Source organism: Acartia tonsa, chromosome 4, assembly GCF_053477335.1.
Source record: "Acartia tonsa isolate MP-2025a chromosome 4, ASM5347733v1, whole genome shotgun sequence".
In the NCBI taxonomy this organism is placed as follows: domain Eukaryota; kingdom Metazoa; phylum Arthropoda; class Copepoda; order Calanoida; family Acartiidae; genus Acartia; species Acartia tonsa.
In genome coordinates, this window is record NC_137263.1 from 31241766 (window position 1) to 31268904 (window position 27139).

General features: G+C 34.3%; 5 protein-coding genes and 1 long non-coding RNA gene across 21 annotated transcripts in view; 2 read left to right on the plus strand and 4 right to left on the minus strand.

Moving 5' to 3' along the window:
- LOC145316788 (E3 ubiquitin-protein ligase LRSAM1-like) overlaps positions 1–5767 on the minus strand; it is a 45698-nt gene extending 39931 nt beyond the window's left edge. For 2 of the 6 annotated variants that reach the window (XR_013878690.1, XM_080157523.1), the window contains exon 1: positions 5161–5767. The gene's annotated coding sequence lies outside the window, so the exon portion shown is untranslated. Of the gene's footprint in view, positions 1–338; positions 439–5160 lie in introns of those variants that run through there. The other 4 variants (XM_080157527.1, XM_080157530.1, XM_080157529.1 and 1 more) reach the window with 4 other exon arrangements.
- Positions 5768–6280: 513 nt separating this feature from the next.
- On the plus strand, positions 6281–7785 carry LOC145316793 (uncharacterized). The gene is made up of 2 exons (XR_013878700.1): positions 6281–6489; positions 7254–7785. It is a non-coding gene; the product is annotated as an uncharacterized LOC145316793 (long non-coding RNA).
- PH4alphaEFB (prolyl 4-hydroxylase subunit alpha-1) lies at positions 7533–15243 on the minus strand. 9 transcript variants are annotated; one of them, XR_013878696.1, is made up of 8 exons: positions 14614–15243; positions 13781–13995; positions 11444–11665; positions 11046–11190; positions 10248–10473; positions 9130–9852; positions 8581–8695; positions 7533–7781 (listed from the first exon to the last, which is right to left on the minus strand). XR_013878696.1 is itself a non-coding variant. In XM_080157531.1 (6 exons), exons 1-6 carry the CDS (start codon positions 15104–15106, stop codon positions 9444–9446), a joined length of 1710 nt encoding a protein of 569 aa, XP_080013657.1. In that variant the 5' UTR covers positions 15107–15243; the 3' UTR covers positions 7533–9443. The 9 variants fall into 9 exon arrangements, 1 of the variants encoding a protein (XP_080013657.1); XR_013878695.1 differs by having other exon boundaries at positions 7533–7791; XR_013878694.1 differs by having other exon boundaries at positions 7533–7791; positions 8581–8739.
- A 495-nt stretch (positions 15244–15738) lies between these two features.
- Positions 15739–18342, plus strand: LOC145316791 (uncharacterized). Its single transcript, XM_080157535.1, has 2 exons — positions 15739–16647; positions 17204–18342. Exons 1-2 carry the CDS (start codon positions 16170–16172, stop codon positions 17857–17859), a joined length of 1134 nt encoding a protein of 377 aa, XP_080013661.1. The 5' UTR covers positions 15739–16169; the 3' UTR covers positions 17860–18342.
- Positions 18343–18789: 447 nt separating this feature from the next.
- On the minus strand, positions 18790–21965 carry LOC145316792 (dynein axonemal assembly factor 19). 2 transcript variants are annotated; one of them, XR_013878699.1, is made up of 4 exons: positions 21776–21965; positions 20616–21011; positions 19926–20204; positions 19605–19677 (listed from the first exon to the last, which is right to left on the minus strand). XR_013878699.1 is itself a non-coding variant. In XM_080157536.1 (3 exons), the coding sequence occupies exons 1-3, from the start codon at positions 21942–21944 to the stop codon at positions 19984–19986; spliced, it is 786 nt and encodes a 261-aa protein (XP_080013662.1). In that variant the 5' UTR covers positions 21945–21965; the 3' UTR covers positions 18790–19983. The 2 variants fall into 2 exon arrangements, 1 of the variants encoding a protein (XP_080013662.1); XM_080157536.1 differs by having other exon boundaries at positions 18790–20204.
- On the minus strand, positions 21944–26530 carry LOC145316790 (uncharacterized). 2 transcript variants are annotated; one of them, XM_080157533.1, is made up of 6 exons: positions 26398–26498; positions 26137–26182; positions 25040–25416; positions 24060–24197; positions 23256–23570; positions 21944–22974 (listed from the first exon to the last, which is right to left on the minus strand). In XM_080157533.1, the coding sequence occupies exons 3-6, from the start codon at positions 25390–25392 to the stop codon at positions 22383–22385; spliced, it is 1398 nt and encodes a 465-aa protein (XP_080013659.1). In that variant the 5' UTR covers positions 25393–25416; positions 26137–26182; positions 26398–26498; the 3' UTR covers positions 21944–22382. The 2 variants fall into 2 exon arrangements, with proteins under 2 accessions (XP_080013659.1, XP_080013658.1); XM_080157532.1 differs by lacking the exon at positions 26137–26182 and having other exon boundaries at positions 26398–26530.
- Positions 26531–27139: the final 609 nt, after the last annotated feature.

Sequence of the window (27139 nt, forward strand, 5' to 3'; positions counted from 1 at the left end):
ATTAATTTTCCAGTGGAAATTATTTTGTACTGCCTTACCTACAAGTGATTAATACCAAATAACATTTTTTAGAAATCAGACTTTACAAGATTTTTAAAGGCAACGAAATTTGGTGCAAAAATACTCGGATTTCCTTCCCTGCAGAATAAAGCATATATTTAAGAGTAGATATATGTTGGAGCTGAGACTAGAAATTGTATGTCACACACCGGCACTACAAATATATCAACCAAAACAAGGAAATTTGGATAAACAAAGAAATTTATGATTTTTGGGGGGTCGTGTAAATAATAGTCTAAAGATAACAAGTTGTTTAAAAAAACATCTTTAAAACTTACTTATGATATTTTTCACTTTTTATTTGTATAAACGTTTATGCCTAAAAGTTCTAAAGTTTAAAAAATGAGTTATGCTGCCAAAGACGGTCGGAGGAGGACTAACATTAAGAGAGGTAGAGAAGAGGAGAGTTGAGTATAGAGTAAGAGGCTAGCATAGATTCTCTCGGAGCCCTGGCACTTGTGAATAATATACACATACACAAACTCATACAAATACCGCACCATTACAATTCTAGAGTAATATAATCCTCAAGGGATGCTACACACACACACACACACACACACACACACACACACACACATGCACACACGCACAAATGTAGACATGAAGGGGGTGGCAATAAACCATTTTGGGGGGTGAAATGGTGAGCACCTACCATCCAAAATTATGTTAAGCGATATGGCCAGATATATTTAGCGATAAATCAGGCTTGGGGTTCTAATACATGTAAGAAGAATTTACTGGTATGTACTAGATTTATGCAAGTTCTGACTGTAGGGACTGGTCAATGAAAGATGAATAAATCTGTACTTAACCACCCTTCTACACTACACATATGTTTTTTGCCTTAAATCAAACATATTTCTTCGATACCCTCCCCCCTTTGTTTCCAATTTAAGAAAATACATATATTTCTACCCTCTTGGGATGGGCTAAAACCCAACGGAGCTCTTTAAACCTTTACTTAACCTAACCTAATCTAAAATAAAATTATTTTTTTTCGTCAAAGAATTCGTTTGCGGTCCAGATGCAATGGAAAGGAAATCGCATTTTTTTTATAGATTGAATAATATTTTAAGAGGGGGGGGGGGGAGTTTTGACACATTTGCGTAAATAGTGAGTATAGGCTTTATCTTTGGACTGAGAGGATAGGTTATTAGGGATAAAATCATTCTTATTTGATCAATTTTACACAAGTTTTAAGATTTTTTGGATAGGCCCCCAGGTGGTCTCTGGAGAGGTAAAAACCAAAATCAAATTTTTTTTTTGAAGAGTTAAAGGTAATTTTATAAAACAAAATATGCATATTTTTAAATGATATTTACATATTTGAACAAAAAAAGATGCATATTTTGTTTAATAAGTTGACCTCTATCTCTTAAAAAAAAATTTTTTTTTACCTGTCCAGAGACCAACTGGAGGCCTACAGCTCCTGAACCTGAAGGCCTGCAGCTCCCAAACCTAGAGGCCTATCCAAAAATTCCTAAAACTTGGATGAATTTTTCATATAAGAATGATTTTATTCCTTATAACCTATCATCTCAGTCCAAAGATAAAGCCTATACTCACTGTTTACGCAAATGTGTCAAAACTTCCCCCCCCCCTCTTGTATAAAAATTAGAGTGAAGAATCCGTCCAATTTTTGGACCGGACTCGGATACTTACAAGTATCCGTCCAAAAATAATACAGATTCTCCGCGGATTCCGGATTCCGTATTCTAGCAATATTTTAAAAGGCTTTTTAAATAAATAAATTAAGGGATTAAATTATACAGAGGAAGAATCTAATGCTGCGTTTTTTCATATTTTCACAGTATCTTTTCTCCTATTTCTAGACCCTAGAACCTAACCTAACTTTGTTAAAAATTGAAATATATATTTGGACCAAAAATACTCAAGATGCTAATTTTAGCCTAACAATTAGGAATCAGAATCCGCTATTAAAAAACGGATTCCGGAGTCGGATTCTGGATTCCAAAATTGGTCAAAAATTGGGCGGATTCGGATTGCCAACCCTAATAAAAATGTTGTATTACTGCTAATGTGGTGCCACTGTTGATCATAATTATCCTATAATAAACTATGTACTTTGGACATTAACAAAGTAGTTATCAATGCCAATGCATGCACTTTTCCTTTTCTCACATAGAAAATTATGTTCTAAAATCACTTAATTGAAAAGCAATGACTTCCTTAACTTCCTAAGGAGATGTGATAAGTCATTATTTAAGTCAGCAGACAAGAATGATATTTGCATTCTTAGTTTCCTAGGAAACTTAATGTTATACAAAGCAAGTCACAAAACTGCAGGCGGGGTAGTCCATCTTGAAAGTCCTGCTCTTCCAACAGATGAGGATATGGGCCTACTCATCCTTGACCTCGGACGAGTCCTAAGATCACTTCTGGACTGCTTCCCTGGCCGGATCTTTCTGCTGGGGCCTACCCCAAGACATGTCACCCCATGCTGTGACGCCACTGACCATGCTATCAACAGCCTGGACGGTTCACCGCTGGACATGGTCGCCTACACCAGTACATTCACAAGCTACATACAGGCAAGTCCAGGCGTGGTCCAGAACCGTGTTCACTTTGTGACTTATCAGGAAATTTTTAAAGGTAAATTTCCAGCCAGCTACCTAACTGACGGCGTTCACCTGAACGATGCTGCCAACACAAATTTGGCAGAATTCCTACTGTCTCTTTTAGACTCAAGAAGGATCTCTGCGCCTGCAAAGCTGACCAACCTATTGTTCAGCGACTTCCTTGTTGAGCAGGGCATCTCCAGCCCTGCAACCTCAGCCATGGAGGAGGGAGATATAGAATGTCTCAAGATTGCTCTTCAAGAACCATCCTTCTAATCTTCTCGAATCCTCGAATTTTGAATTGATTTTATCTTAATGCTTGTTTTAATAATATAGATTTTATAGTATCTTTCTATTAATAATAATTTAAATATGTGCTACTTTTATTCTAAAACCTGTGATCGTTTATCTCGCTTTTTTTTACATATCATAATAAAGTTTAAATAATAATAATAATAAAACTTAATTGAAATTAAAAAGGTAATACTGTATATTTTTAAAAGCGAGGTTTTCCCTTAATTAGGGTCGGTCCGTCCAGAATGATTAGCTCTTTTCTTTATTTTAGACATGTCAGAATGGTCCTATCGATTTCAAACCTTGTATGATGAATCCTGTAACAGTTAGGAAGTGTAGCAACTCTATAATAGTTACCAGAAAGTCCGTACGTCCATTTTGAAAATGTTGATTTTCACCCTTTTTAACAGCAATTTTTATGTAATGTAAATATCGCATTCATCTGATTTTAGGAATACTGATTCCTATTACAACAATGTCATAAGAAAAGCATCTCTATAACCAAAATGTATGAATGTCTTTAAATAGTATCCTGTATTCAGCACTTTTGCAACAAATTTACTTACAATTTAGTTTGAAATTATACATTTATATTCTGCTTTTTCAGTTCTAACACTTTACATGTGACAATGTTCGTTTGTTTACCGTATCAGAGATTGGCCTTTATGGATTTTGCCATCCTTGTTGAAATTTCCTATACATCCTCTACACATGAGCATCCAGTACATAATTTGCTTAGTCCATTGATCGGTCGGTAACACTGTCACAATTTATCATTTGATTTCTATAGGAAATAATTTAAGTATTCAGTTCATTATACTGTTAGACGGCTGAATTCTTGTGAATTTTCTCCTGATCAATTGGCATCTACTCCATAAATCACTTTGGTCGGTCTTTAATGCTCTAGATTACATTTCTGTAGTGAAAAATTGATATTTCTCTTCTGCTGTTTTAAGAAAGAAGTCTGATAAGTTAGTGAAACTTTTACTGACCAATGGAAATCTACTTTATAAACCACTTTGTTTATCAGTCTATCTATATTATACAGCATAAGTCCGTCTGTGTGACTGGTATGCACACTATTCCCTACTATTTGGATAGTCCTTTTTTATTTAAGGTCTTCGCTACTTATAACTGTTGTCATCCTTGTTGTAAGAAACTTATGAAATTACGTAAAAGTGCGTTTTTACTTCTAAACAGCGATGCTTTTCTTTTATTTAGGGATTTTACGTCAAGACCAGTCTAATCGATTAAAGCTTTAATTCAAGTGATCCAAATACAAATTTTTTGAAAGACTTTTTTAGAAAATATTCCACTCAGCCTAACAAAAAATATATGAATTCTATTGTTTTTGGTTTTTCGAAGAAAGTTGTCTAATAAGATTTAAAACTTGTTTTAATCCAAAACCAATTGATATTAATACTTTAAAATCAACAATGTTCTCTTAAACATGATGTAATTTAGAAATTACATCATAAGGTAAATTACAGATCTACAGGCAGTATTTTCCAAGAAAGAAAAAGAATACGTCAATTTAATCCCAAAAGATCGCTGGATAATCACGCCAAATTCTATACCACTTTTTAAGACAGCAACGTACTACAATTCACAATTTCAGTACTGATTTAAACACATATACAAAATTAATGACAATAGTGGCTGCACTGCTTAGAATTCAAATAGCTAGATAAACACAGGGTTAAGGAATGGTTCAACTTGAGGTAAACTGTTTGACCTCAATTTTTCAAAACTTTCAAACAGTCATAACAAGCTGATTATTTTTCTGCAAAATAGAACTATTCCAGTTGACTCGCGAAAAACATTGTGAAATTCTCGTAAAAACATTTACTTGGCACATTGGCACTTGGAATCCGTATTTTTAAATAAAACTAGGCATTAGCTGAAAAATATTTGTTCAATTTAGAGAAAATAGACCTACGAAGGATTACTTATGTCAAGTTTCTTAGCAAAATTCTGATTCTAAGTGCCATATATTTACACATTGATTACGAGATGGATACATTATAAAAAAAAACTTTTATTCCATTTTCTATGGATATCCTATCATGAAGGGAAGAATAAATTTTGTCCCAGGATGGTTTTTAGGCTTTTTAAACATCAATTCTTGGGAAAGTTTTACGCCAATGCTCTCTTCTTTCCCCCTAATTATTCTAGGGCCGGGTATATCCGCGCCAATTAAGTAGAAAATAATGTGCACTTTTACCTTCTGACTATTAGTTTTGGATTGTATTATAAGCTTCCTTATAAAACTATCATGTAAAATATGATTTCATCACTGACGACTGTCTTATTATTCATTACTCATTTCAATTATTTACATTTTTCACTCTTAACTTGGTTAAATTTTATGTGTCGTAGAGGCCTCACTTAGGCAAATGAAATGCTTGTTTATGACTTGGAATTAAAAATCGTCTGCTAGACTGGGTAACCAACTTTAAATTTATCAAATAAAATCGTTTCGCAATTAACTTGAGCGTTTTTGTATTTTGCACTGTCAAGTTCTACCAAACGGATAAAATAAGATTCTATCATTCTAAACTGATTATTTTAATTTAATTCGCTATTCTTTCTCCATTTCTTTTGTAATTTTACTTTTAAAAATTCGGCAACCATGTTACCAATATCCATGGAATCAGCTGATCGGCTTCTGTTATGTAAACAAACATTGGAAAATTCGGAACATTATCAAATTCGAAACACGATGAAATTATGAAAACGATTCAATATACACGACAAGTCTTTTTAATTTTGATTATTTAAAACGAATTAAAATTCTATTTAATTTTTTATATTACAAAACACTCTAAAAACAATTTTTTAAAATTCGTCTGCTTAAACCGAACTTTCAGCGACTACTATATTGCACGGAAGTAGTCAAAAGAGAAAGTCAGACAAATGCAGCACTTCAACTCGTCATTTTCTTCACATTGTTTTCATCAAATTTTCTTATTGTATAAGAAATAATATTTTATGTGTTGAAAAGCTGGTATAATAGTTTTTAGTAGCGAAGCTACTCTATAATTTGATATGTTCGTCCGTCTGAAACCTTTGGGGAAACGTAGTTTTCTCGGCTCCTTTTCAAGATAGACGACTCAAATTTTCAGACTTTAAATAAGTTCACATTCCCCATATTTTTACCAAGTTTCATTAAGATTCGTCGATTACTTGGGGGCTAGATCGATTAACGACTCCTATTCAAGATAGACGGCTGAAATTTTCAAAGTCTGTATACTTCTATCAAGTTTCATTGAGATGTGCACATTGGTTGGGATGGTAGTTCGATTCCTAGATTTTCAAGTTTTCATGATTTTTTATTCAAGATATACGGCTGAAATAAATTCAGTAATTTCTTTTCAGAATTAACTACAATAATGGTTTTGTCCCCCCTGCGCCGGTTGTTACCACCCATCCTGTTGGACACATTTACAGGGGCTGGCAAGAAGAGGAAACTGGACGAGACGGAAACTGTCGATGAGAGCTTACACGTGAAAGGTTCAGATGCTAGTGGCCTTATAACTCCCCATGAGGACAGGTATATTCTCATTCCTAATTTTAATTTACTTATTTAGGTTCAACTGTACAAGTTCGAACTAAATTTTGGGAGTGGTGTTTCCAAGGATACTATTTAAGGACATACTTTTAATGTTTAAGAACAATATATTTTTAGGGCTTGATTATAGAGATGATTCGCTTATTATAACATTGTACCATTTTGTAATAGAAATCGACATTAAAAAAAATCAGATGAATAGGATAATTATATCACATAAAAAATTGTTGTCAAAAAGGTTAAAATTTACCTAACATGTTTTAAATGGAAGTACAGACTTCCTGTAAAAAATTATTGAGTTGCTACGCTTTCTAAAGCGTCCCATTTATAGGAATCGTAATGCAAAGTTTGAAATCCATAGAACAATTCTAACATGTCTAAATTAACGAAAAGAGCTAACCGTTAAGGACGAACCGACCCTAAAAATAGAAGCTTCGCTTTCAAAAAGTGAGTTATTTGTTAAAATCCAGTTTTTATGAATTTTGTCATCATTATATGGGTGGGCTGAAATCATCCCCCAGATGACAATTAAAACCTTTTATAATTACCTAGTCTATTTTTTTGTTATTAATCTACTCTTTAATACCAACAGTCCTTCCGTTCAACAGCTATGGCTAGGAGGAAAATTTATTTTCTCTGCTGCAATTTAAGATATCTGCAGTCGAAATTTTGTGTGTTGTTAATTCTCAATTGAACGATGTAAAATCTACAAAACCTAACGATATATTGTTATTCTTAATATTTAGGCATGAAGGTGCGAAGCGCAGCAAAAAATCCACGGGGAGGTGTTCGCAATGTGCTGCTGGATTACCTGGACACATAAACCATATTCTTAACAGATAAACATGTGCAATATTTGTAAATATTTCTTTATGCTAATTTGTGTATTTTGTACAGGGGCCAATCTGGCATATATTAGATATATGTAAACATCAATACATAACCATGTTTCTTTAAGTTGTTAATATTTTTCAGGAAAAGTAGAATATTTTTATAATCTAAAGTTAAAAAGAGATAATTTCAACTAAGGTTTATAAAATTTATTTAAGTGTTTTAAAATCGAGTATTTTTATATAAAGATCATAATTAGCATTATCACAATAAAAATTTTTTATTGAATATTTCATTTGGTACAATTTTTAATAAAATTGAAAATGTATCTATGTATGTTATAACTAAAATATCTGTTTTTAGCACAGAAGGTATTCATTTTGATTCTTTAGATAAAACTGCTATTATATTAAAGCTATTAAGATAAATACATTTTTTTAACTCTTACGGAAGCTTTTTTCACATAAAATTAAATTTGTTTTGAATATAGTAGGCCAGGGTTTCGGATCCGGATCCGCATATTTTCGAATCCAAGGATCCGGATCCGGATCCTTGGACTCAAAATAATGCGGAAAAAATGGAAAAATCTACCTAAATTTATATACAATCTCAGACATTCTCTTGATGAGAGCTACTTTAAGGTTTAGGGCCAGACTTGAAAATTAAAAGTATTTTTGACTTCGAATAAAAGAATAAATATTTTTTGAAAGGTTTGGTGATTTTATTTTTATTGTCAAGGATCTGGAACCGGATCCGGATCCGCACTGACCAAATTTTGAGGATCCGGATCCGCAAAAAATCAATGCGGATCCGAAACCCTGAAGTAGGCAGTAAAATATTTTCTCGTATTCATTCGAATCCGGTGGATAAGAACCGGTTCTCATCCATACGAAAAAACTATGTCTAGCACCGAATTATAATCTTATAATTGTACATTCTATATTCGCGGAAAGCCGTTTATAATACGATGAAAGAAATAACTATTATAATAAAAAGAAAACTTCGAGAATGTGAATGTACAAACAAGAAGTTAGATTACATGAACAATGTGTAAAACAAAACAAAACGTTGCTAATTACGTCCTTAATGCCCAGACGAAGACCTATTCGATTAAAATTCACTATGAGTTCTTCGGAGCTTTTCTCTTAAATGCACAAATATTGGACATTTTATATTTTATTTTACACGCTAAATAAATTTAGATAATTTTAATGTGAAATAAGCTTCTAAAATATTTCTCACAAAAAATACACAAAAGTTTGATTACAATGGCTATCTAAAAACAATAAAGATTTATAAAATACTTATAAAAAGCATAATAATATTTTAAAGCACCTTTTGTATATTTGACTGAAAGCTGTTGTAAAACATGATAAGAAAAGGGTGTGTTTTGTTACAAAACTTTAAACAACAGTTTAGATGTGTTTGTTAATTTAAGGTTGAATATAATCATTTTGATCTATGATATAAAAACATGGAGTGAGTAGATAGGTAGGTATTTGAAAATTGTGGTAAAATTTTAAAAATAAGTTATTATAGTTTCAAAAAGGTTTTGCTACAAAACTACACCCTCCCTACATTATTGGGAAAATCACTATATTTGAATTATTATTTACTATTCGTTTATCTGCTATAGATTTATTATTTGTTAGTAGTAACCAACTACTGCTGTGATTTTGTAAATATAATGATGAAATAAAATTTTAAAGATTTTGTAGATTTTTTTATCCCCAAAGATGAAAAAGGGTTATGAACGATTACAACTAATGGCAGCGATATTTTTATTTTTACCATTGATTAAAGTTTAAAATTGTAAAACTGAAGATTGACAAAAAAAGATAAATAAAACTAAACAATAAAATGCAAAACAAAATAAACTAGGTAACTGGACAGCACGTAAAAAGGATTCTTGATAAAGAGTGATGATTCATGTATACACATAATAATGCACTTATCCGTTCACTTGTATTTGAGATTCTAAAAAAAGGTTGATAAAATCGAGTTTTTAAAACCTAGTAATGGAAGATCAAAGTTTATAATGCTAAAATTTTGTGCCCTTGTGGTTATCAAGTTCCATTGAACTTAAGAGCTATGGCCGAAGCCTCTTAAATATTGGGATCCGTTGAGCAAGGCCGTGTAAATTCTTGTCCACGTTCGTGAATCCAAAAATTTGACACCCACTTTGTTCCCGCCAGAACGGGACAAGCCGCGTGGCGAGTCATCTCATCACCTTCGCCGTTGGCCAACAAATTGTACCAGAAGACTACTGAACCCTTCTTTGGTTTGAGTGAAATGCCCAGGTGTGGGAAAACGGTGGCACCGCCCTGCTCCACGTCACTCTCATACATGAGCCAGGTGGCAATTCTGTTGCCTGTACCAAGACTAGCGAACGCATTCTTTTCCTCGCGTCGCGCAAAGTCAAAATGCGGCTCATAGTGACCCCCGATGCCGTAGTTAGATACTTGCAATTCCTCACTGGTTTCCATGTTTAGACCAGTCAAGTGATTAGCTTTCCTAAAATATAAATGCATTATACGTTTTTTTTGTTTTTGTTTTCGGAATAAGGATAGGTATCATAGGTATATCTGATAGAAAAAAATCATTTGAAAGCAAAGTCTGATGTAAATAATTGTAAAAGATATTTAAAGATTTGTTATTAAGAAATAAGACAATTATCTATCCGGTATCCCCAATGTGAATTAGGTACCTAATCAAATTATCGGTTGAAATGTTTGGACACTACTTGTTATTTGACCAATCCAGATTCAATGAATCACCCTAAGTTTTGAGCCAACAAACATTATAACGTGGTTATATACTTTGGGTACCAGTGTAATTTGCAGACAAGTGTCCCCTCCCTCCCACTCAAAATAGAAAACATCTAGGAAGCAATTACTAATAATCGTTACCTGTAAATTCTCCCTACATTGTCATGTTCCTTCTCCTTGAGCCAGGCAGTCTTGGATACTCTATAGCTGGCGGTCTCCAGTTCACCTGTCATCTGGTTCTGGACAGTGGCCCGCTTGAACCTGGGAGTGGCGAGCTCCTTGATAGTATCTATTTCTTCATTAGAAATTATGTCGTGGAAGACAACAATCCTTGGTTTGTCGTAAACCTCCTCCATCTTAGCAGGACCTTTATTAAATGAAATATAACAATACAATAAAATTGTTACCTAACAATATACTTATTCGTTTAAACAATGCGTTTTTTTTATAACGGATAAAAAAATAAAATATTGCCTACTAGCTTCTACGTAACTACATGTTATTCTGTTTGTACGATATTGTAAGCGTACTACTGAACCTTTTCATTCATATATCCACGCACTACTGCGCGGCATTTCCTAATATAAAACTTACAGAATGTCTATCTGTCTCTGCGTAGAGATAGATCTCGATAACTAAACCGATTTTAGTATATCTATTGTCTAATCATCCAAGAAAAATTACCCATAAATAGGAATACCCTTTTCCCTCCAAGGTTTTATATAAGATTTGAATTAATAGTGGAGGTTACTCTACCCCCGCCCCACTCTACGTATCAGCTAATTTTATCAAAAGAATTAATTTTAGTGTGTTCGATAAGATCTCGCAAACGGCTGGATCGGTTGATCAACTATTTTTAGGGTTTAGTCAAGGATAGGTATTAATAGGGTAAACTTTTAAAAATAAGAATTGACCAATACCATGTTAAATTACACTTACTTAATTTCATGAATGGATGATGTCCATAGTTGTAAGAACATATAAGCTTTGATCTCTTTTTCTCTGATATAAAGTCTTCTCCACGACACAGTTTCTCGTAGCTGGATCTTTCCTCACCCAGCTCAGCCTCGCGGTTTCGCAACTCCTGAATTAGAATTGTTATCACTTTCACATAAAGTACCCTGTTGAGAACTAACACCCCCCTCTTATTTAAGGAAACAAATTAAAATAAGGGGGAATTTTTTAGTTTTTTTTATTACTTTAGGCCTGGCTAGGCTAGATTATAATGGGTATTGGGTAGCTTCGCAAGGTTAGGGCCCTCCGAAGGGATTAGGCAGGCTTATTAACTTATTAAGATTAAGGTAGAGGCCCCCAAAATAAAAGGAAAACATAAATACCTTCATTACATTGACTGCCTCATCTGGGTCCCCAAGTCCATCTTCTCCTCGCTGGATCAGGCTGGCCCCATGATTCTCCAGCTCTCTCTTGTAATAGTCCAGGTTCCCGTGGGCCCTGGGATGATCAGGCTCCAGACTCACAAGCTCCACAGTTAGCTTGGCTGCCTTGCGCAAGTTACCGGTCTTGTATGCGGCAAAGGCCAGATACTCTAAGATGTCACTCTAAAAAAACAAAACAATGATAACATCCAAAAAAGTGAAGCCCTGAAACGCCAGGAGAAAACGAACATTAACACTTGTAGAGTGGCAGAACTGAATTAACGAACCTACCCTAATTAGAGAAAAGCTTTGCTTTTAAAAATTTGTTGACAAAATAGTAAAAAATCAGCATGTTTTAGATAGATATAAATCTACCTAATTGATATAGGAATCATCATGCAAAGTTTGAAATCGATAGGACAATTCTATCCATTTAATATATTAACAAAAATAGCTAACTGTCCCGGACGGACGGACCGACCCTAATTATAGAAAAGCTTTGCTTTTATAAATATAATTTAGATAAACATATGGTTAATGAAAGGATAAAATACAAAAATAATAATAAGCTTAACATGAAGGCATACTTTTAAGTAAAGCAAGAGGAAAGGAAAAAAAGAAAGGAAAGGAGACAGAAAAATGATAGAAAGGAGTACTTAAATAGAAGCAAAGAAAAATGATAAGGGGGAGGGGGGGGGGCTATAGCACTTACACATCCAGCAAATTTACAGTTGATGTATTTTTGGCAAAATGTTTTCTTCCTTATTCTCATGCCATAAATACATCTGACACTGGCATTTACACATCCATACTTTTTCAATTATATGTCATAAATACATCCAACACTGGCAAATACACATCTAGATTAATTTATATGAATATTTGTTTACAATTAATTAGATTTTGTACAGTATGTATAGGTTTTAAACTTTTTACCCTATTTAGTTACTCTCCCCCTATTTACTTCCCTTTTTCTCAAGATGCTCCCAACAAAACATCGATACATTTGCGCATTTGTCAAATTATTGCTATAGAATATACTAGCGGCTTCGACACTAGCATCTAGCATCCCAAGACACGTATGAAAGTCCAATCCCCTCCCCTTATTGTTTTTTTGTGTGTCATTATTAGCGCAGTATATAAAACAATGGCATCGTTTGTACTTTAAGCGAAAAACTGGGGATGCAACCATATCGTAATCAATGAGTAAATGACACTTAGAATTCGAATTTCGATCTGAAATTTTGGATCTACTGTAGTTCACAGTAAAATATTGCTGGTAAGCAATATTTCCAAAAATCTATGAATTTTAAAGGCTGCTAGCTGCCAAACGGCTGAACGTACAGATCATACCTGCACACTATTTTAAGCGGCATAAGAAGGCCAAATAATAATCTGTAATAGCCAAGATCCAATTATGCACAGGGAAAGCTTCACTGAAGAAAAAACGCGTAAAATAGGTCTTTTTCGCGCATTTCTCTGCACTGCGAGATAATTATGCATTATTGATTTATGGCTATTCCAGATTATTTGTAGGCCTTCTTATGCCGCTTAAAACAGTGTGCGGGCATGATCTGTACGTTCAGCCGTTTGGCAGCTAGCAGCCTTTAAAATTCATAGATTTTTGGAAATATTGCTTACCAGCAATATTTTACCGTGAACTGCAGTAGATCCGAAATTTTGCATGAGTAATCCTTGGTAGGTCTTTTTTCCCTAAATCGAAAAAAAAGTTGGAAAAGTAACGGCTGGCGGCTCAGCCGTTTTGCCATTTTTTTTTGGCTATCTTCAGGGCAAATTAGTCACGAAACCTATCTCCACATAATACTCTTGCTGCTCCAAAGCTTTATCAAACGGTTCTAGCCGGTAGCTGTTGGTACTAGAAATTTTAAAAATGGTTATTGCTATCATTTAACATGAATTAAATTAAAAATATGTTTCAAAAAGTTGATTCCTCCGTAATTAATGATGAATTTGCCCTGAAAATATGCAAAAAAAAACGGCTAAATAGCTAAGCCGCCAGCCGTTACTTTTCCAACTTTTTGTTTGATTTAGGGAAAATAGACCTACCAAGGATTGACTCATGCAAAATCCAGATCGAAATTCAAATTCTAAGTGCCATTTACTCATTGATTACGAGATGGTTGCATTAACCCCCCCCCCCCCCCCCCTATTTTTATATCAAACCAATGAAACCTGTCAAATACTCTTTGAGTAGATATTACAGATCTTCTCATCCCCCATGTTAATGCCTAGGTAGAATTTAAATCTTAAAGACAAATGCAATTTAAATTAAATTACCCTTTTGATAGATTTATCATGCTCTTTCTGCAGCTGTTTTAGGGCCTCGTCCATCCAAATATTAGTGTGAAAATAATCTCCATTGTTGTAGCTCTGACGGCCCAGTTCAAAACAATCTTGTGCAGTAAGACCTGGTCCATAATACTTGCCATTGAGAACACCCTCTGCCAAGCTACTTGTATCCAGTCGGTAGGTATCTTGTAGTCTTATCAGGCCTAGATTATTAAAAAATGAGTAAAATTCCAGGGGTATATATTCTACATGGGATCCCCTGCTCGGGAGGAGGGGGGGGGGGAATAAAAAATAAGTGGTTTGAGGGAAAAAAAAATGTAAAAATTAAGAAAACTGAAAACATTTTTTCCATTCCCCTCTTTGGTGAAAAAAAACTAAAAAAATGTGTGGTAGGAGGGATAAAATATAGAGTTCTTTAAATATTTTTCCATTTTCCCCCCTATTTGGTGAGAGAAAACTAGGGGGGGGGGGGGGGGGGGAGGGAAAAAAAAATTTTGTATCCGGGGAAAAAATAAATCTTGTGCAGAATATCATACACCCCTGTAAAATTCTAAAACATACCAAGCAAATACTTGTAAATGTTAAAATCTTGTATGAGTATTGAAAAAAAGCAGTTTTGTGCTTTCGTCGTGAGAATTTATAAGGAATAACAGGGATCTTCAATAGACGAAAAATTGATGTACAATGTATACACCTTCAATTATAATAAATAAATTTACCCTTTGATTTATATTTGACTACGAAGCAAGAATTAAGAGTCCTGAATATTTTGTGCCAACGAACATTTCTATGATGCCATATTAAATTATTAAAAAACTAACCAACAGCTGCTCCATTCAAATCTTCGTTCTTTGGCCATCTCAGTCCCATATATTCTCTCTCAAAAGTTATATTCTTCAAAAAGTTATCTCCCTCACCCTTAACCAAATCTTGAATGCTGTTCCAATCTGAGGTCAACTTTTTAATGAGCAAGAATGAATCAATAGGATTGCCAATAAATTTCTCGCTTGACCGCTTGGCTCTATCGCGCAGAACTTTGTAATCTTCCAACATTTTCTCCAGCTTCTGTAGTCTGGCATACTCCGCGACCAAGTAGTTTTGTAAATTTTCAACTACTTCAGCCTCAGTGATGAGAAGTCCCTCAAGATCAGCTGAAGATGTGTACATACCATCACCATCTCCAACCGAAGGATATTTGTTTAACAAAGCCTCGTCAAGCTGGACTGGACTGCTGGAGGTAGCCTGGTGTAGCAGCAAGCAAACTGTGATGGCAAGCCAACAGCCAAAGTAGACAACAGAGCCTCCAGTTAGCATTTTAATACTAATAAAGAGGCATTAACTTGTCTAAAAACGTAACTTTTCCTGAAAAATATTCACAATTAGGATAATATTTTTGCGTGTTTATAACTGTAAGATCTAGAACAATCTGAAAGAAAACATATTTGAATATTCCCTATATAGCCAAAACAACAAACGTATTATTAAGCGTGCTTTATATCATAACTTAAGAAACTGGGTTAACTATTAACAATATATAAATTCAATATGTTAAACACATGTTCTTGGAAGTATCAATCTCAACCCCTTTCAAGTAAAACAATAATAGTCAAAATCACGTCTTTAGTCATATATATGAGGGGGAATATATTTATGTGTAAACAAAATACAGTGTTGTTATCTATGTTCACAATCTTATTTCTTTTGTTTATATTTTGCTTTCTTATACACTTTAGAAGCAGAAAAGAAAGTATTTGAAGAAAGTTATTTGACAGAGAAATTATAGAATAAGTCTCCGGGAGGAGAAGAAATAAGTCTCTCCCCCTTTTCTTTCATTATTAGATCATATTGTATATGTATGTAATTTATTTTGTTTGTCTGCTACTGCTGTATAATTGTGTGCGTAGTGAGTGTGTCTAGTATAAAGAAGGGGGAGGGGTGGATTTAGATCGATCATATGGCTTCACAAGGCAGGTAGGTGTACCCTCTCACCATTCCCCATCCCTTTTTCATAACAATCTTGCCTTACACCCCACGTATTTCACAACCCAAAGATGAAAGGAGTGTGAGCCCACTACTATACTCTACTCTACTGCCCCTGCTCCTCTGCTTGTAAATATAATTTTGCTTAGATTGCCTGAAAATTTTTTTATGCATTCGACACAAACTTACAATTGTCAATGATAGAAGCAAGTATCACAAATTTTATCAGTGTTTCGCAATTGTACTGCTTTAAGTCATTATAGAATAGAGATCGCAAAAATCAAAACAAATATAAATAATGAATATGAACAAAATATAATACAAGACAAATAAAATATGAAGTGCTAAACTAGTGTCAACAATATAAAAGGAAAAGTAATGTGATAAGACTTGAATCATGTTTGGCACAACAGTAATAGCAATCCTTATCACAGGGCTATGCTTGACAGCTGCCCAAAGAACGGGAGGTTCGTTTTACGGGCCAATAATGAATGAAACTGCCGTGGTTGAGGATAATGGCGCCTGTGTCAATAACAAGGGTCAAGTCATCCCCGAGGGATTCCTGTACACCCCTGGCTTGGACGAGTGTCAGGTATGCAGGTGCTTGAAGCAGATGCCTGTTATGTGCCGGACAGTGTTGTGTGCCCCGCCGACCAATTGTCTGCGACTTCGAGTTGGGAGCGCGTGCTGTCAGTGGATCTGTGATGATTGGGATAAAGAAAATTTTAGTGATATTGGGCTGCGGCTGGTGGCGTCTGGGGTCACAGCTATATTATCCCTATCCCTTCTTTTCTTCTTGGTGTACCGGCTGCGTCAACGAAGACTTCGCGGAAGACAAAATCATTTCCAGGCTGAAAATTTCAACTCTGAACTAGGTAAGCTTTTTTAAAATCACGGCTTTGTTATGACAACATTCTTATTTAAAATCTGAAAAATTACAGCATAATATGATACTAAAATTGATTTTCTTTCATTTAAACAAAAAGATTCCCCAATTTTTACAAGTCACAATCCTGTTCGTCTCTTGTTGATCTTATACATCATGTCCTTACGTGTTAATTTTTCATCCATCCGAAATGACCTATATTAATATATTGTTGACAACTAGTTTTTAAAATACAATTTTTGTCAATGATGTGCATAGTTTGCAAGAATTACAAGTAAAATTAACTACCTAACAATATGACCACAGGAAGAAAATGTAACAATTTTTTTTCATTATTGCTCTAAATCCCTTTATTTTCACTGGATTTAAACCAATTCTGAGCCACACGAAAAATCATGCACCATATCCTGATATAAATTATTTTCCACGATTTTTTTAAAAAGCAAATAATCAAATTTTACCATCATATAGCCTACAAATAGATAAGTAAGGAAAAGTTCATTTAGTCTTGATATCAATGAAATCACAATGAATTATTATTTCAGGTTCTGTGGATCATTCTTGGTATGGTGACCACCAGGTGTCCCACATGGGTGGCGGCTGGAGGAAACCATTCACACAATTCTCCAGACCATTTCCACCATCCTATGACGAGGCAGTGATGGCAAATTCTAGCATGATGGAGGAGCCAGCGCCACAATATCCCGGGGATCCTGTTATACCTTACCAGGTGGCAACCCTGGGCAGACAAGTATTGCCACCTGTACCAGAAGCAACCTACACACTTCCCTCCAGGCTACGACGCATCAGGAATCCAGAACCAGCGCAAGGCCAACTGGGTGGTGAAAGCTTGCCTCCACACATAGAGGAAGATCAAGAGGATGCTGGTTGTCATTCAGCTGCAGATCAAAATGAAGCAGACACTATTAGTGAAAGATTATCAGATAATTCCTCCTACTACCAACCCAACAGTATCAGTCACAACAACACTTACACATGTTCAGATAATTCTGACACATGTGAAAGTGAATCCTCAGCTAGTCAAAATGATGCACCCGAGAAGGAAAACATTGTGGTAACAATGCAAGGGTCGGCTCCTGTTCCAGAGAGTTCCCTGTCTCCCAGACTCCCTGAAAATCCACCAGAATACAGATGTAATATTATTCAATCTGATGATGATACAAGACAACAATTTGTATAAACCTGTAAAGACAATTTCATTATTGATTACTCTTCTACATACATAATGATATATATTAGAAAACCTGGTTAGAATTTTTCCTTAGTCATTTATTTATTTTAATGTACATATTTGTTCAGTATATAATAGTAAGTGTTAGAAGAAAATTTTATTGCAAAATAAAATAATCTAAAATTCTTGTAATACTAAACAAATATGAAATATTTTGTTACACAATTGTATGATAATCAATTGTTAGCTGCAAAGATGGCATGACATTTCAAAAGTGTAAAAAATGCATGAGGTAATCATTTTAATGCACTTCATGAATTAACTTTTTTTTGTAGCAGAGTACATAAAACCTTTTAGTATTTGTAAGATTTGAGCCACTTTGAGCTTTAAAATATCTGACATATCTATTTATCCTTGCTATACATTTGCATTTTTATTAATATTTTATTTATAAGTTATGTTTAGTTGTATGAAATACAAACATTTATAGAAGCCATGTTTTTATTATCTTTTTTTTCTCTCGTTATGAAAGCTTTATTAAAACCCTACAAGGTATTTTTAAGAAAAGGATAATTGTATCTGAATAAAATACGTTTCCACCTCTAGAATATGCCAAACAATAAGCACCACTGTCGGCTGCAAAGTTATTTAAGTCACCTAGTAAGCCAATGCCTCCCTAAATCTAACTTAGTTTAAGCAATTACCAGCTCGAGTCGTCCTCAGGTCTAAGTAATATATTCTAAAAAAAATGTAGCTTAGACAAAGCTTTAGTAGCTTCCACAACTGATTGATTCGGAAAAGCTTTGCGGATTGATGGAAGAATCAGCAAACCTTATCCGCACACCGTGTAAGCCACATTCTGCAACAGTCAGCCGTAAGCATATATTCAGTCACGCAGCTGCAAGGCCGACACCTGGTAATATATTTTTGGGAGGGTGGCGTGTTTTAAAACATTTATTATGATGTATGACATAATAATATCAATAAGAAAATTTATTTTTTTATACACATAATTTCACTAGACATCATACAATACATTAACAAATGAGCAGATCAATGTGGACATATTATAAAAATAGCAAGTGGACTATGGACAAACAAGATTAAGGTGATTTAGGCACCTTCCAGCAGTTATGCCATGGTTTTATAAAGAAAAATAAAAGAGGTAATGACATTAACTGAGTGTTTGATATACTTTTGTCTTTTAATGATATTTGCTATGATTTAACTCGATTAGAGACCTCGCAAAAAAAAATGCTTAACATCACAGCTGAAAGGTATTTTCTGTAGTTCGTCCATAGCTTATTTTATTCAAGAATTTGATTCTACTACATATGAAAAAGGGAGGGTTAGCTTCCACAAAATTCCGTGAAGGTTTGTGTTTTAAGACTATAAAATAGGAGCAGAATTCTAAAATTTGATAAGGCCGTTGCTTTGATGGGATATAACGTTGATTTGTGGTTTTGCCGCCGTTTCTTCTCAGTTCTATATTGTACCATATTAGAGCACCTACCATACCAAATTTTAGAATCCTCCTCCTATTTTAAAGACTTAAAACACACACCTTTACGGAATTCTGCGAAAGCTGCCACTCCCTTATAGTTAGACATGTTATTTAGTTCTGTACTGTTTTAATAAAAGATTTAATCGTACGTCCAATAAGCTAAAAAAGAAGACTAGCAAAAAAATGCAAATTTTTTATATAACATGTGTACTAGTGTAGGTAGGTAGTTATGTTCTAAAAGCAACAATATATTTTAATACTGAAAAAAATACGACACAGAAAGATATGAAAATTTTAAAATTTTTGATGGCTGGATCAAATTTCTAGATAAATATTTTATCACCAGTTTATGTTGCATCATTTGATAAAAACAATTGGAATTATATTTTTTATAAAATTCAAATTATTTTTTTTGCTTAATTAATGCTTTTGTCACTTGAAAACCCAACTAAAACACCAACAAACTTAGAGGCTAGGGACGAAGCCACTGTTGCTATTAGAAATTGTTTTAAGTCAAGTTAATTAGTGCTGTAAAGTGTAAAAAGGTTTTAAATTGTGACAAATATAACACTTTTAACAATATTTTTATAATTAAAACAATTAGGGTAGAAGATGAATCATGCTTGATACTATTTACAAACTGGTCCAGTGCTTGTGTGTCGTGTTGTAATATTAAACTTGGTTGCTATCCTGCTTATTTCATATTCTGTAACTCCCAGATCTGCCAGATCCTGCTGGCGGTCAGGTAGGCTGGCCAACAGTTTCTCAATAAGTTGGCTGCCAGTGCTTCTGTCAAAGGAAGACATAAACTGGACGCTGAGACTAAAACGTTTCGAGCTTGTTACGGCACCTAAATTAAAACAAAATTATTCTTCATGAAAACTAATGCCTTTAAAAAAAAATAATAAATACTGTCCTTTTAAGTTCAGATCTGAAAAACCCATAGAAAATCGGCCAAGACATGTTAAACTTTTAGGTGAGATGCGTCAGTTTCAGATGATAACAAATGCCGAGTAGAATATTAAATAAAAAGGGAAGGGGCACTTTTTGAAAAGACTAAAAGTCAAAGTAAATCAACTTTAACAAAGAGTTACAGCACTAGTTCCACTTAATATATTCCTACCTAATCTAACCTGAACTAACAAAGAAGCGACTAGCTACCCCCCTCCCCCATTATTTGCAAAATTAAGGTAAGAGGGGGGTATCTATCTTTGCACAACAAGGTACTTTGTGTGGGAGAGCTAATTATCTAAGAACTTACTCAATGTTTGAACAACAATGGCTATATCACTTGGTTGCTGTCTAAAAGCCAGAAAAGTATGCAGCATATCTCCCACTAGTTCTGGAGGTATTTCACTGCTCAATATTCTCCTAATATTCTCCTCTCCAAGTTCTGAAAGGAAAGTAATCCTCTCGTCAATCTCAAGACTGCGCCACACTGATAGGAACTCATCTATGTTGCGAGCTGTGAAAGGTATTCTGCCAGTTTGTTTGCTAGTCTCTGCTGACCCCTGGGTTGTTTCAGATACAACAGGTGGAGAATATTGAGTGGATGAACAAGAAGTTGGTTCGCAAATGGTTGATTTTCTACTAGACAAGGATATGGAATTCCAAATGCTTGATTTACTTTTGTTCCCAGGACTTTTGTCTTTTTTTTCTGAAATGTAATGAAAATAATTATATTTATAATAAAATACGATTAACTGCATGATTATGAAATAGATTAGTTTAAACATACCTAGTGTGTGAAATATAAATGAAAAAACAGGCGCAATTCATTACTATGCACGCACAGTAAGGACTTCCAGAAAAAGGAGTGCAATCAAAGATTTGGTTGTCTGTTTGGTAATTCTTAACCTTTTACCCCGGTTGAACAGAAAAAGAAAGATAGCTGGACCTGACTTTCAAAGTGTTATGGTCAGCAGCCTCGCCCATAAGAGATTATGGATAGGTAAACGGTTCAAAACTGGTTTGTACTTTGTACCAATCAAAAATGAATTATCTATAATACAAAGTAGAACGATGTCTATCTGTTTGCGTGTGTGTTTGTTTGTCTGTAGCGAAGGATCTCGCTAACCGCTGAACCGATCGGGTTCTCCTTTACCGGGTAGCTTCTCATAGGTCCCGGGAAGGTTTATAACTATTTTTTCGGGGGGTGGGACACCCCTAACCCCCCCAAAAATGAAAAATCCCCCCCCCCCCCAAAAAAAATTTTTTTTCTTTTAAAAACTAAAATTAAAATAGTGGAGTTGACTAACCCCCCCAAAAAAATCCCCCCCCCCCCAATTTTTTTCTTTTCTTTTTTATTTTAAATCTAAAATACGAAAAATTGGTTTAATCAAACCTCTTGGGGCAAAGCCCCAATAGGCTAGGGGAGAAACCGCTAGTATTTGAAAATAATCATCACAAGCAAATGATTACCTGATGGTTTCAAATGCGAAGCCTTGACAATCTCTTCAAACTGGTCGTAGGTAGCATTCTGAGCCAGGGCTCGAAATTTAGCATCATTCTGGCGCCAGTAAGCCTCGTCATTCTTGATAACTTTGCTCAGGTCATTATGCAGACTTTCTAGTTCACGTACATTGCTCATCTGAAATTTATAAAAACATAATTTAGGAAAAGATTATCACAACAATAAATAACAACTAAGAGAACATTATCTTACTATCTACATTCTACATATCTCTCATTTAGTAATGTTTTTTAAAAAATTCTTGATATAAGTTGTGTTTTAACATAAATCCTTTTAAAAAAGTAAAATAGGTACATAAAACTTATTTTTAAAAAAAGAATCAAAAATTAATTTTTCCACATAACCTAACAGTTGAATTTGGGTTTATTTGGAGTTAATTAGTTTAGATATTACAAGAGTAAAAAGGGTAGGTAACAGTTTTCCAGATTTAAAGAAAAAAATTATAATTGTGAAGAAATGTTAAACTTAAAAGAATGAATTATTTCAGTATATACATACATATTAAAAATTGTGTAGGTTCGCCAACAAGTTCAACATTAACAACAAAAAAGCATGCTACTGCTTTTTAACAAAGTTAATTCCAAAAGATGGTCTACTAACAGCATCAAGACCCGGCTGACTGAAATTAGAATGTTGTTGCTGAGGCGCAAACTCGCTACCTCCACCAAACCCAAGTCCAATTCCACGATTACGGTGAGTTTGTTGTCTTGCGACATCATAGTTGCGCTGCAGGTCACTCATAATTTTGTCTGCGTCTTTGCCCGGCGCTTCGTCAACTTTGAACTCTTCTGGCTTGGCAGCTACTTTAATTCCCATTAAGCGGCGGAATTTTTCGTTAGCAGCATCATCCCCAAAATTAGTTGCTTCCCATTTATTAAAAGATGTTGGGTTTGCGCCGCTACCAGCGGCAGCAATAACTGGAGCAGCTTTGTGCTGGCTATTACCACTTGTTGCAGCAGATGGCGCTGTGATATTACCTTCAGCCTTAGTTTTGTCTCCTTCAGCTGAATCGGGTTTTTTCCATAACATTTTTCTCTTTTGAACCTGTTCAGCATAACTCAAAGGATTGACAGCGCCAGGCTTCAGGTATTTAGGAATTTCAACTCCCATCTCTTCTGCTTTCTTGAACTGATCCTCAAAAGTTTTTCTGAAATTTTTTTTATACTTAATTGTTACATATACACTATATTTCAATTGAATAAAATTTTTAAATACAACTAATCAAGTAGGAGTACAGTCACTTCACTTGGGTAGGTTGTTCTACACCTCATTAATCTCTAGTTATGAATGCCAGACTTATATTATCGGATCGTGAATGTTTGTTTATATAGATACTATAAACAATACCTACCAATAACATTTACTGTATTCAAAGGCCAAACCATCCATAATTTATCAATCTAATTTTAAAAAGTGAAAAACAAGTACCTGTGCTCATCTCTTGATTGGTCATACCTATCATGTCTACCACGACCACCACCCCTATCTCTGTCTCCCCGATATCTACCACCACCATGTCGATCTACATCCCGCCAATCACGGCCTCTTCTTGGTGGATGGCTTGTCTTAAAATCACGACGCTCACGGCTGCGAGAGCGAGGTCGGTCACGTCTGTCTCTATCGCGTGATCTATCTCTGTCACGTGATCTTGATCGTTTTCGTCCTTTCGATCTTGATCTAGATCTTCTGGATTTGTCTTTGTCTCTGTAGTCACGCTCTTTGGAACTTCTTTTGTCCTTGTCTCTAAAATATAAAAATTTATCAGTTGAAACAAGGGCTTAGGGGTGCAGTGTATATATTCTAACTCAGTTGAATTTGTTTCCTCCATTCTCTCTATTTCTTTCCCCAATTTTTATAGTAAAAAATTGATATTTTCCTGAATTATGGAAAATATTTCCTACTGCAAGGTTTTTTATTTACTATGAAGTATAGAGAAATCTATTCTTGGCATCTTTAGAAATCCTTATGAAATAGATTTGATATAAATTGGGTTACTGATAATTATGTGAGTTATCAAACCTATAGAGGAAGGGTGATTTCTTACAATCTAAATAATTACTTGATCCAATTTTAAAGCGAGTTTTTTTGTCGAAAAGAGAAAAAAAAAAGAGAGTTTACTATCGTTGAAATCATTCTGAGATTCAAATATGCTAATGAAACAAAGATTATGAGAATTGTTCTAGCATTCCTTTTTCAATTGAAACTTCATTTGAATAAAAATATTGTTGTCACCTTGATGAATGTGAATCTCTATCTTTGCTTCTTCTTTCCCTATCTTTGTCTTTATCCTTGTCTTTGTATAGTTCAGCTTTCTTTTCTATTTTTGCAGGTGTTGGGCTCTCACTTCTTTCTTTGCTCGAATATTCTGATCTAAAATTATAACAATCCTATTATATAAAGTAGTAAGGTTTTTTCGTCCGAAGCTTAAGATATTAGTTTTAGATTATTTTCCTGGCCTTCTTACACTGTCCCCGAGAGGAAAGTGGCGAAGCAACTAAGTTTAGATAAAGTACAAAACAGCAACTGTTAAATCGACGTAATGCAAAGTTTGAAATAATTATGACAATTATAACATTTGTAAATTGAAAAGAGCTATCCCTTATGGACGGAAGGAAACGGAACGACCCTATGTACATTTTTGCTTTAATAACTAATAAGTTTATGTTTTAACATATTAATGATAGAATGATGTCTGTCTGTCTGTCCCTTAAGATCTCGGTAACCACTGAACAGATCGGATTCTACTCTTCATTGAATATACCTACTGGTCCTGTGGTAGTTTTAGGCTATTTTCTTGGGGGTGGGACACCCCCAACCCCCAAAAAAACAAAAACACCAACTGTCATTTTAAAAAAAATTGTTTAAATTAGTGGTGGAGTGGGGGATCTCCAGGTAATAAAAGATGTAATTATAACTCTTGGGCCAAAGCCCCTAGAGGTTAGGGGCGAAGCCGCTAGTAAAAAAAATAAAGGAACAAACAAACTGGTTATGATAGGTTAATTAAAAACTATTTAAGCAAAGTAAGGTTATGTAAGCATAGTTGATCACCATAAAAATCAATTTCACCCCCCCCCCCACACCCTCACCTCTTTCTTTTATAAGGGCTAGAGATTGAAAGATTTAACTAAAAAAACAGTTAGAGACTAGTCGTGATTGAATTTTCCAAAATTTCTTTTAAGTTTCATATATAATCATAATTTGTCAGTACAAACCTTTTATCATATTGATTAGAATTTCTACTCCCTGAACCAGTCAGCATGTGTTGATTTGGCCATCTGTTAGCTGTTACATCTGGCGCTGAATATTTAACTTTTCCTCCAGAGGCAATACTACCATATTCTCCGCCTCCATATTCATCCCCTCCTCCCCCGTATTCAGATCCTCCCCCTCCATATTCATCTCCGCCTCCTCCCCCATACTCACTTCCACCACCATTTTTCTTCTTGTCAGCCATGAATCTGTCCTTAATAGCTTTGTGCTCTGCTCTGCAAGCAGCCATCTCGCTGTCGGAGTTGTCCGACATCTCCATGTCCATGTTGTCGTAGTTGTCCTGCTTACCATCCATCCTCGCCGCTTCCTCTCCTGAAACCTAGAAATACCGAAAATGCAATTTAATAGAATACCTAATAATTTTGTTGTACAAAGTCTGCTCCTATATAAAGTGTGAATAGGGCTAGATTTTCCTTCTCCCTTTCCACACCGAAAAAAAGAATATAAAATAAATTCCAGTATGTATGCCCCAAATTAGATAGTACAAATTACATAAATTACCAATTCCCATGAAGAAAAGATTAAACTGGCCCAGAAAAACTTCCTAATTCCCTTTATTTATTCCAAACAGACGTATTTCCTACCTTTAACTTTAAACTAAAATGTACTAACCTATTTGCTTTTCATCTATAGGTCAAAATAGCAATTCTTAAATCTTAATTTAGTAAGTAACTTGCCTATTACTCGCTACATTTTTGTATTTGTACCTGATTCACTTTGTAGGTTTGAGGAGTTATTCAATAATTAAATTCACGAAGTACTTATTTATAATGATTTTTTCATATAAACCAATAAAAACATATATTATTCAATCTTTAATAGAGAAAAATAGATAAAACGTTAAAAGTTTAAGGCATTGCATTGCACTACCTTACCTTTAATCTTATCGGTAAAATTAAATATGTAAACAAAAATAAACAAAGATAAATGAAGTCAAAGTTAAAAAAGCAGGATTTTTTAAAAGTTCCTTGTTTTGAATGACAGAGGAGAAAGTATGCATATGAATACTTTATCAAATATCTCTTGTAATTCTTCTCACCTTAGCTTGATCATCATTCACGGAGAGGTCTTTACAGATTTCAGCTCTTTGGTAAAACATAGTATTATTATGGGTTCTTCGCATGTAAAGTTGGATTTATTTTAATAGAAGCCGCGAATTGTTAGAGTTTTGTAATTTGACAGGATAATATAAATAAAGTTACGAAAAAGGGGTGTAGATGGTTTATGAATTTAATGTAAGACTTTCAAATCAAATAGGGAAATATTATTTATGAGATCTACACCCCTGAAAACTACTAACCTTTTTATTTATCTGCTTTTCAATCCAAGGTCTTTCTAACTTCTTTCTCTTCAGCAGATAAGTCAATTATCGTGAAACATTCAAGAATGTCTGAAACATTTTCATACAGTTAGGACAAATTAATGAATAAAACAGTCGATTGTGTTTTAATAAAAATGTATTTATCTGAAAAAATCCTCATATGATATTCCCCCTCTTCAGATGGAAAATAAAAGTAGTTACACACAAGACTTAGTATAAAATTTCGATTCGCAATACACAGCAATAAGAACCTTGTTTTAAAATTAATTCCTGTAACCTGTCCGTCACTATATCTGTAAATAAAATGTTTAAAAAAGACTCCATAACCTTCTTATTTAATGGATGGATCAATGTCATATATTACAAATATTATGGAGTCGCTACTAACTTCCTTATAAATTGTTGATATTCCAGAAATGTTCATGCTAAGTTTGTAATGGAAAGGAAATTCGGATCATGTTACTTGTCGATGCAGCGCTGCACTTACAAGTAACATGTTTAACTTTGCTGCACTTACAAGTAACATGTTGAAGGGAGATAAATAAAGGAGATAGGCAGACAATGTTAGTTATATTTTTTATTGATAATAAGCTTTTTAGTCATTTCTAAAGAACTTTAAAACTTCAAAGACTCATATCAAAGCAATGAGAGGTTGTCACAGAACCTTCTTACAAAGTTATTTGAATGAATACATGTGGAGGGATCTCTATAATGATAATGT

What these genes read in the sequence shown, in the direction of transcription:
- PH4alphaEFB (XM_080157531.1), bottom strand. Translation starts at nt 15,106, where the DNA reads ATGCTAACTGGAGGCTCTGTTGTCTACTTTGGCTGTTGGCTTGCCATC. An exon ending in AGGCAGTCAATGTAATGAAG is followed by an intron (nt 11,191 to 11,443) that starts GTATTTATGTTT and finishes ATTCTAATTCAG; the next exon opens with GAGTTGCGAAACCGCGAGGC. An exon ending in TCATCCATTCATGAAATTAA is followed by an intron (nt 10,474 to 11,045) that starts GTAAGTGTAATT and finishes CATTTAATAAAG; the next exon opens with GTCCTGCTAAGATGGAGGAG.
- LOC145316791 (XM_080157535.1), top strand. Translation starts at nt 16,170, where the DNA reads ATGTTTGGCACAACAGTAATAGCAATCCTTATCACAGGGCTATGCTTG. An exon ending in AAATTTCAACTCTGAACTAG is followed by an intron (nt 16,648 to 17,203) that starts GTAAGCTTTTTT and finishes TTATTATTTCAG; the next exon opens with GTTCTGTGGATCATTCTTGG.
- LOC145316792 (XM_080157536.1), bottom strand. Translation starts at nt 21,944, where the DNA reads ATGAGCAATGTACGTGAACTAGAAAGTCTGCATAATGACCTGAGCAAA. An exon ending in TTCGCATTTGAAACCATCAG is followed by an intron (nt 21,012 to 21,775) that starts GTAATCATTTGC and finishes ATTACATTTCAG; the next exon opens with AAAAAAAAGACAAAAGTCCT. An exon ending in CATTGTTGTTCAAACATTGA is followed by an intron (nt 20,205 to 20,615) that starts GTAAGTTCTTAG and finishes GTTTTAATTTAG; the next exon opens with GTGCCGTAACAAGCTCGAAA.
- LOC145316790 (XM_080157532.1), bottom strand. Translation starts at nt 25,392, where the DNA reads ATGGATGGTAAGCAGGACAACTACGACAACATGGACATGGAGATGTCG. An exon ending in TCTAATCAATATGATAAAAG is followed by an intron (nt 24,198 to 25,039) that starts GTTTGTACTGAC and finishes TTATAATTTTAG; the next exon opens with ATCAGAATATTCGAGCAAAG. An exon ending in AGAGATTCACATTCATCAAG is followed by an intron (nt 23,571 to 24,059) that starts GTGACAACAATA and finishes TTTATATTTTAG; the next exon opens with AGACAAGGACAAAAGAAGTT.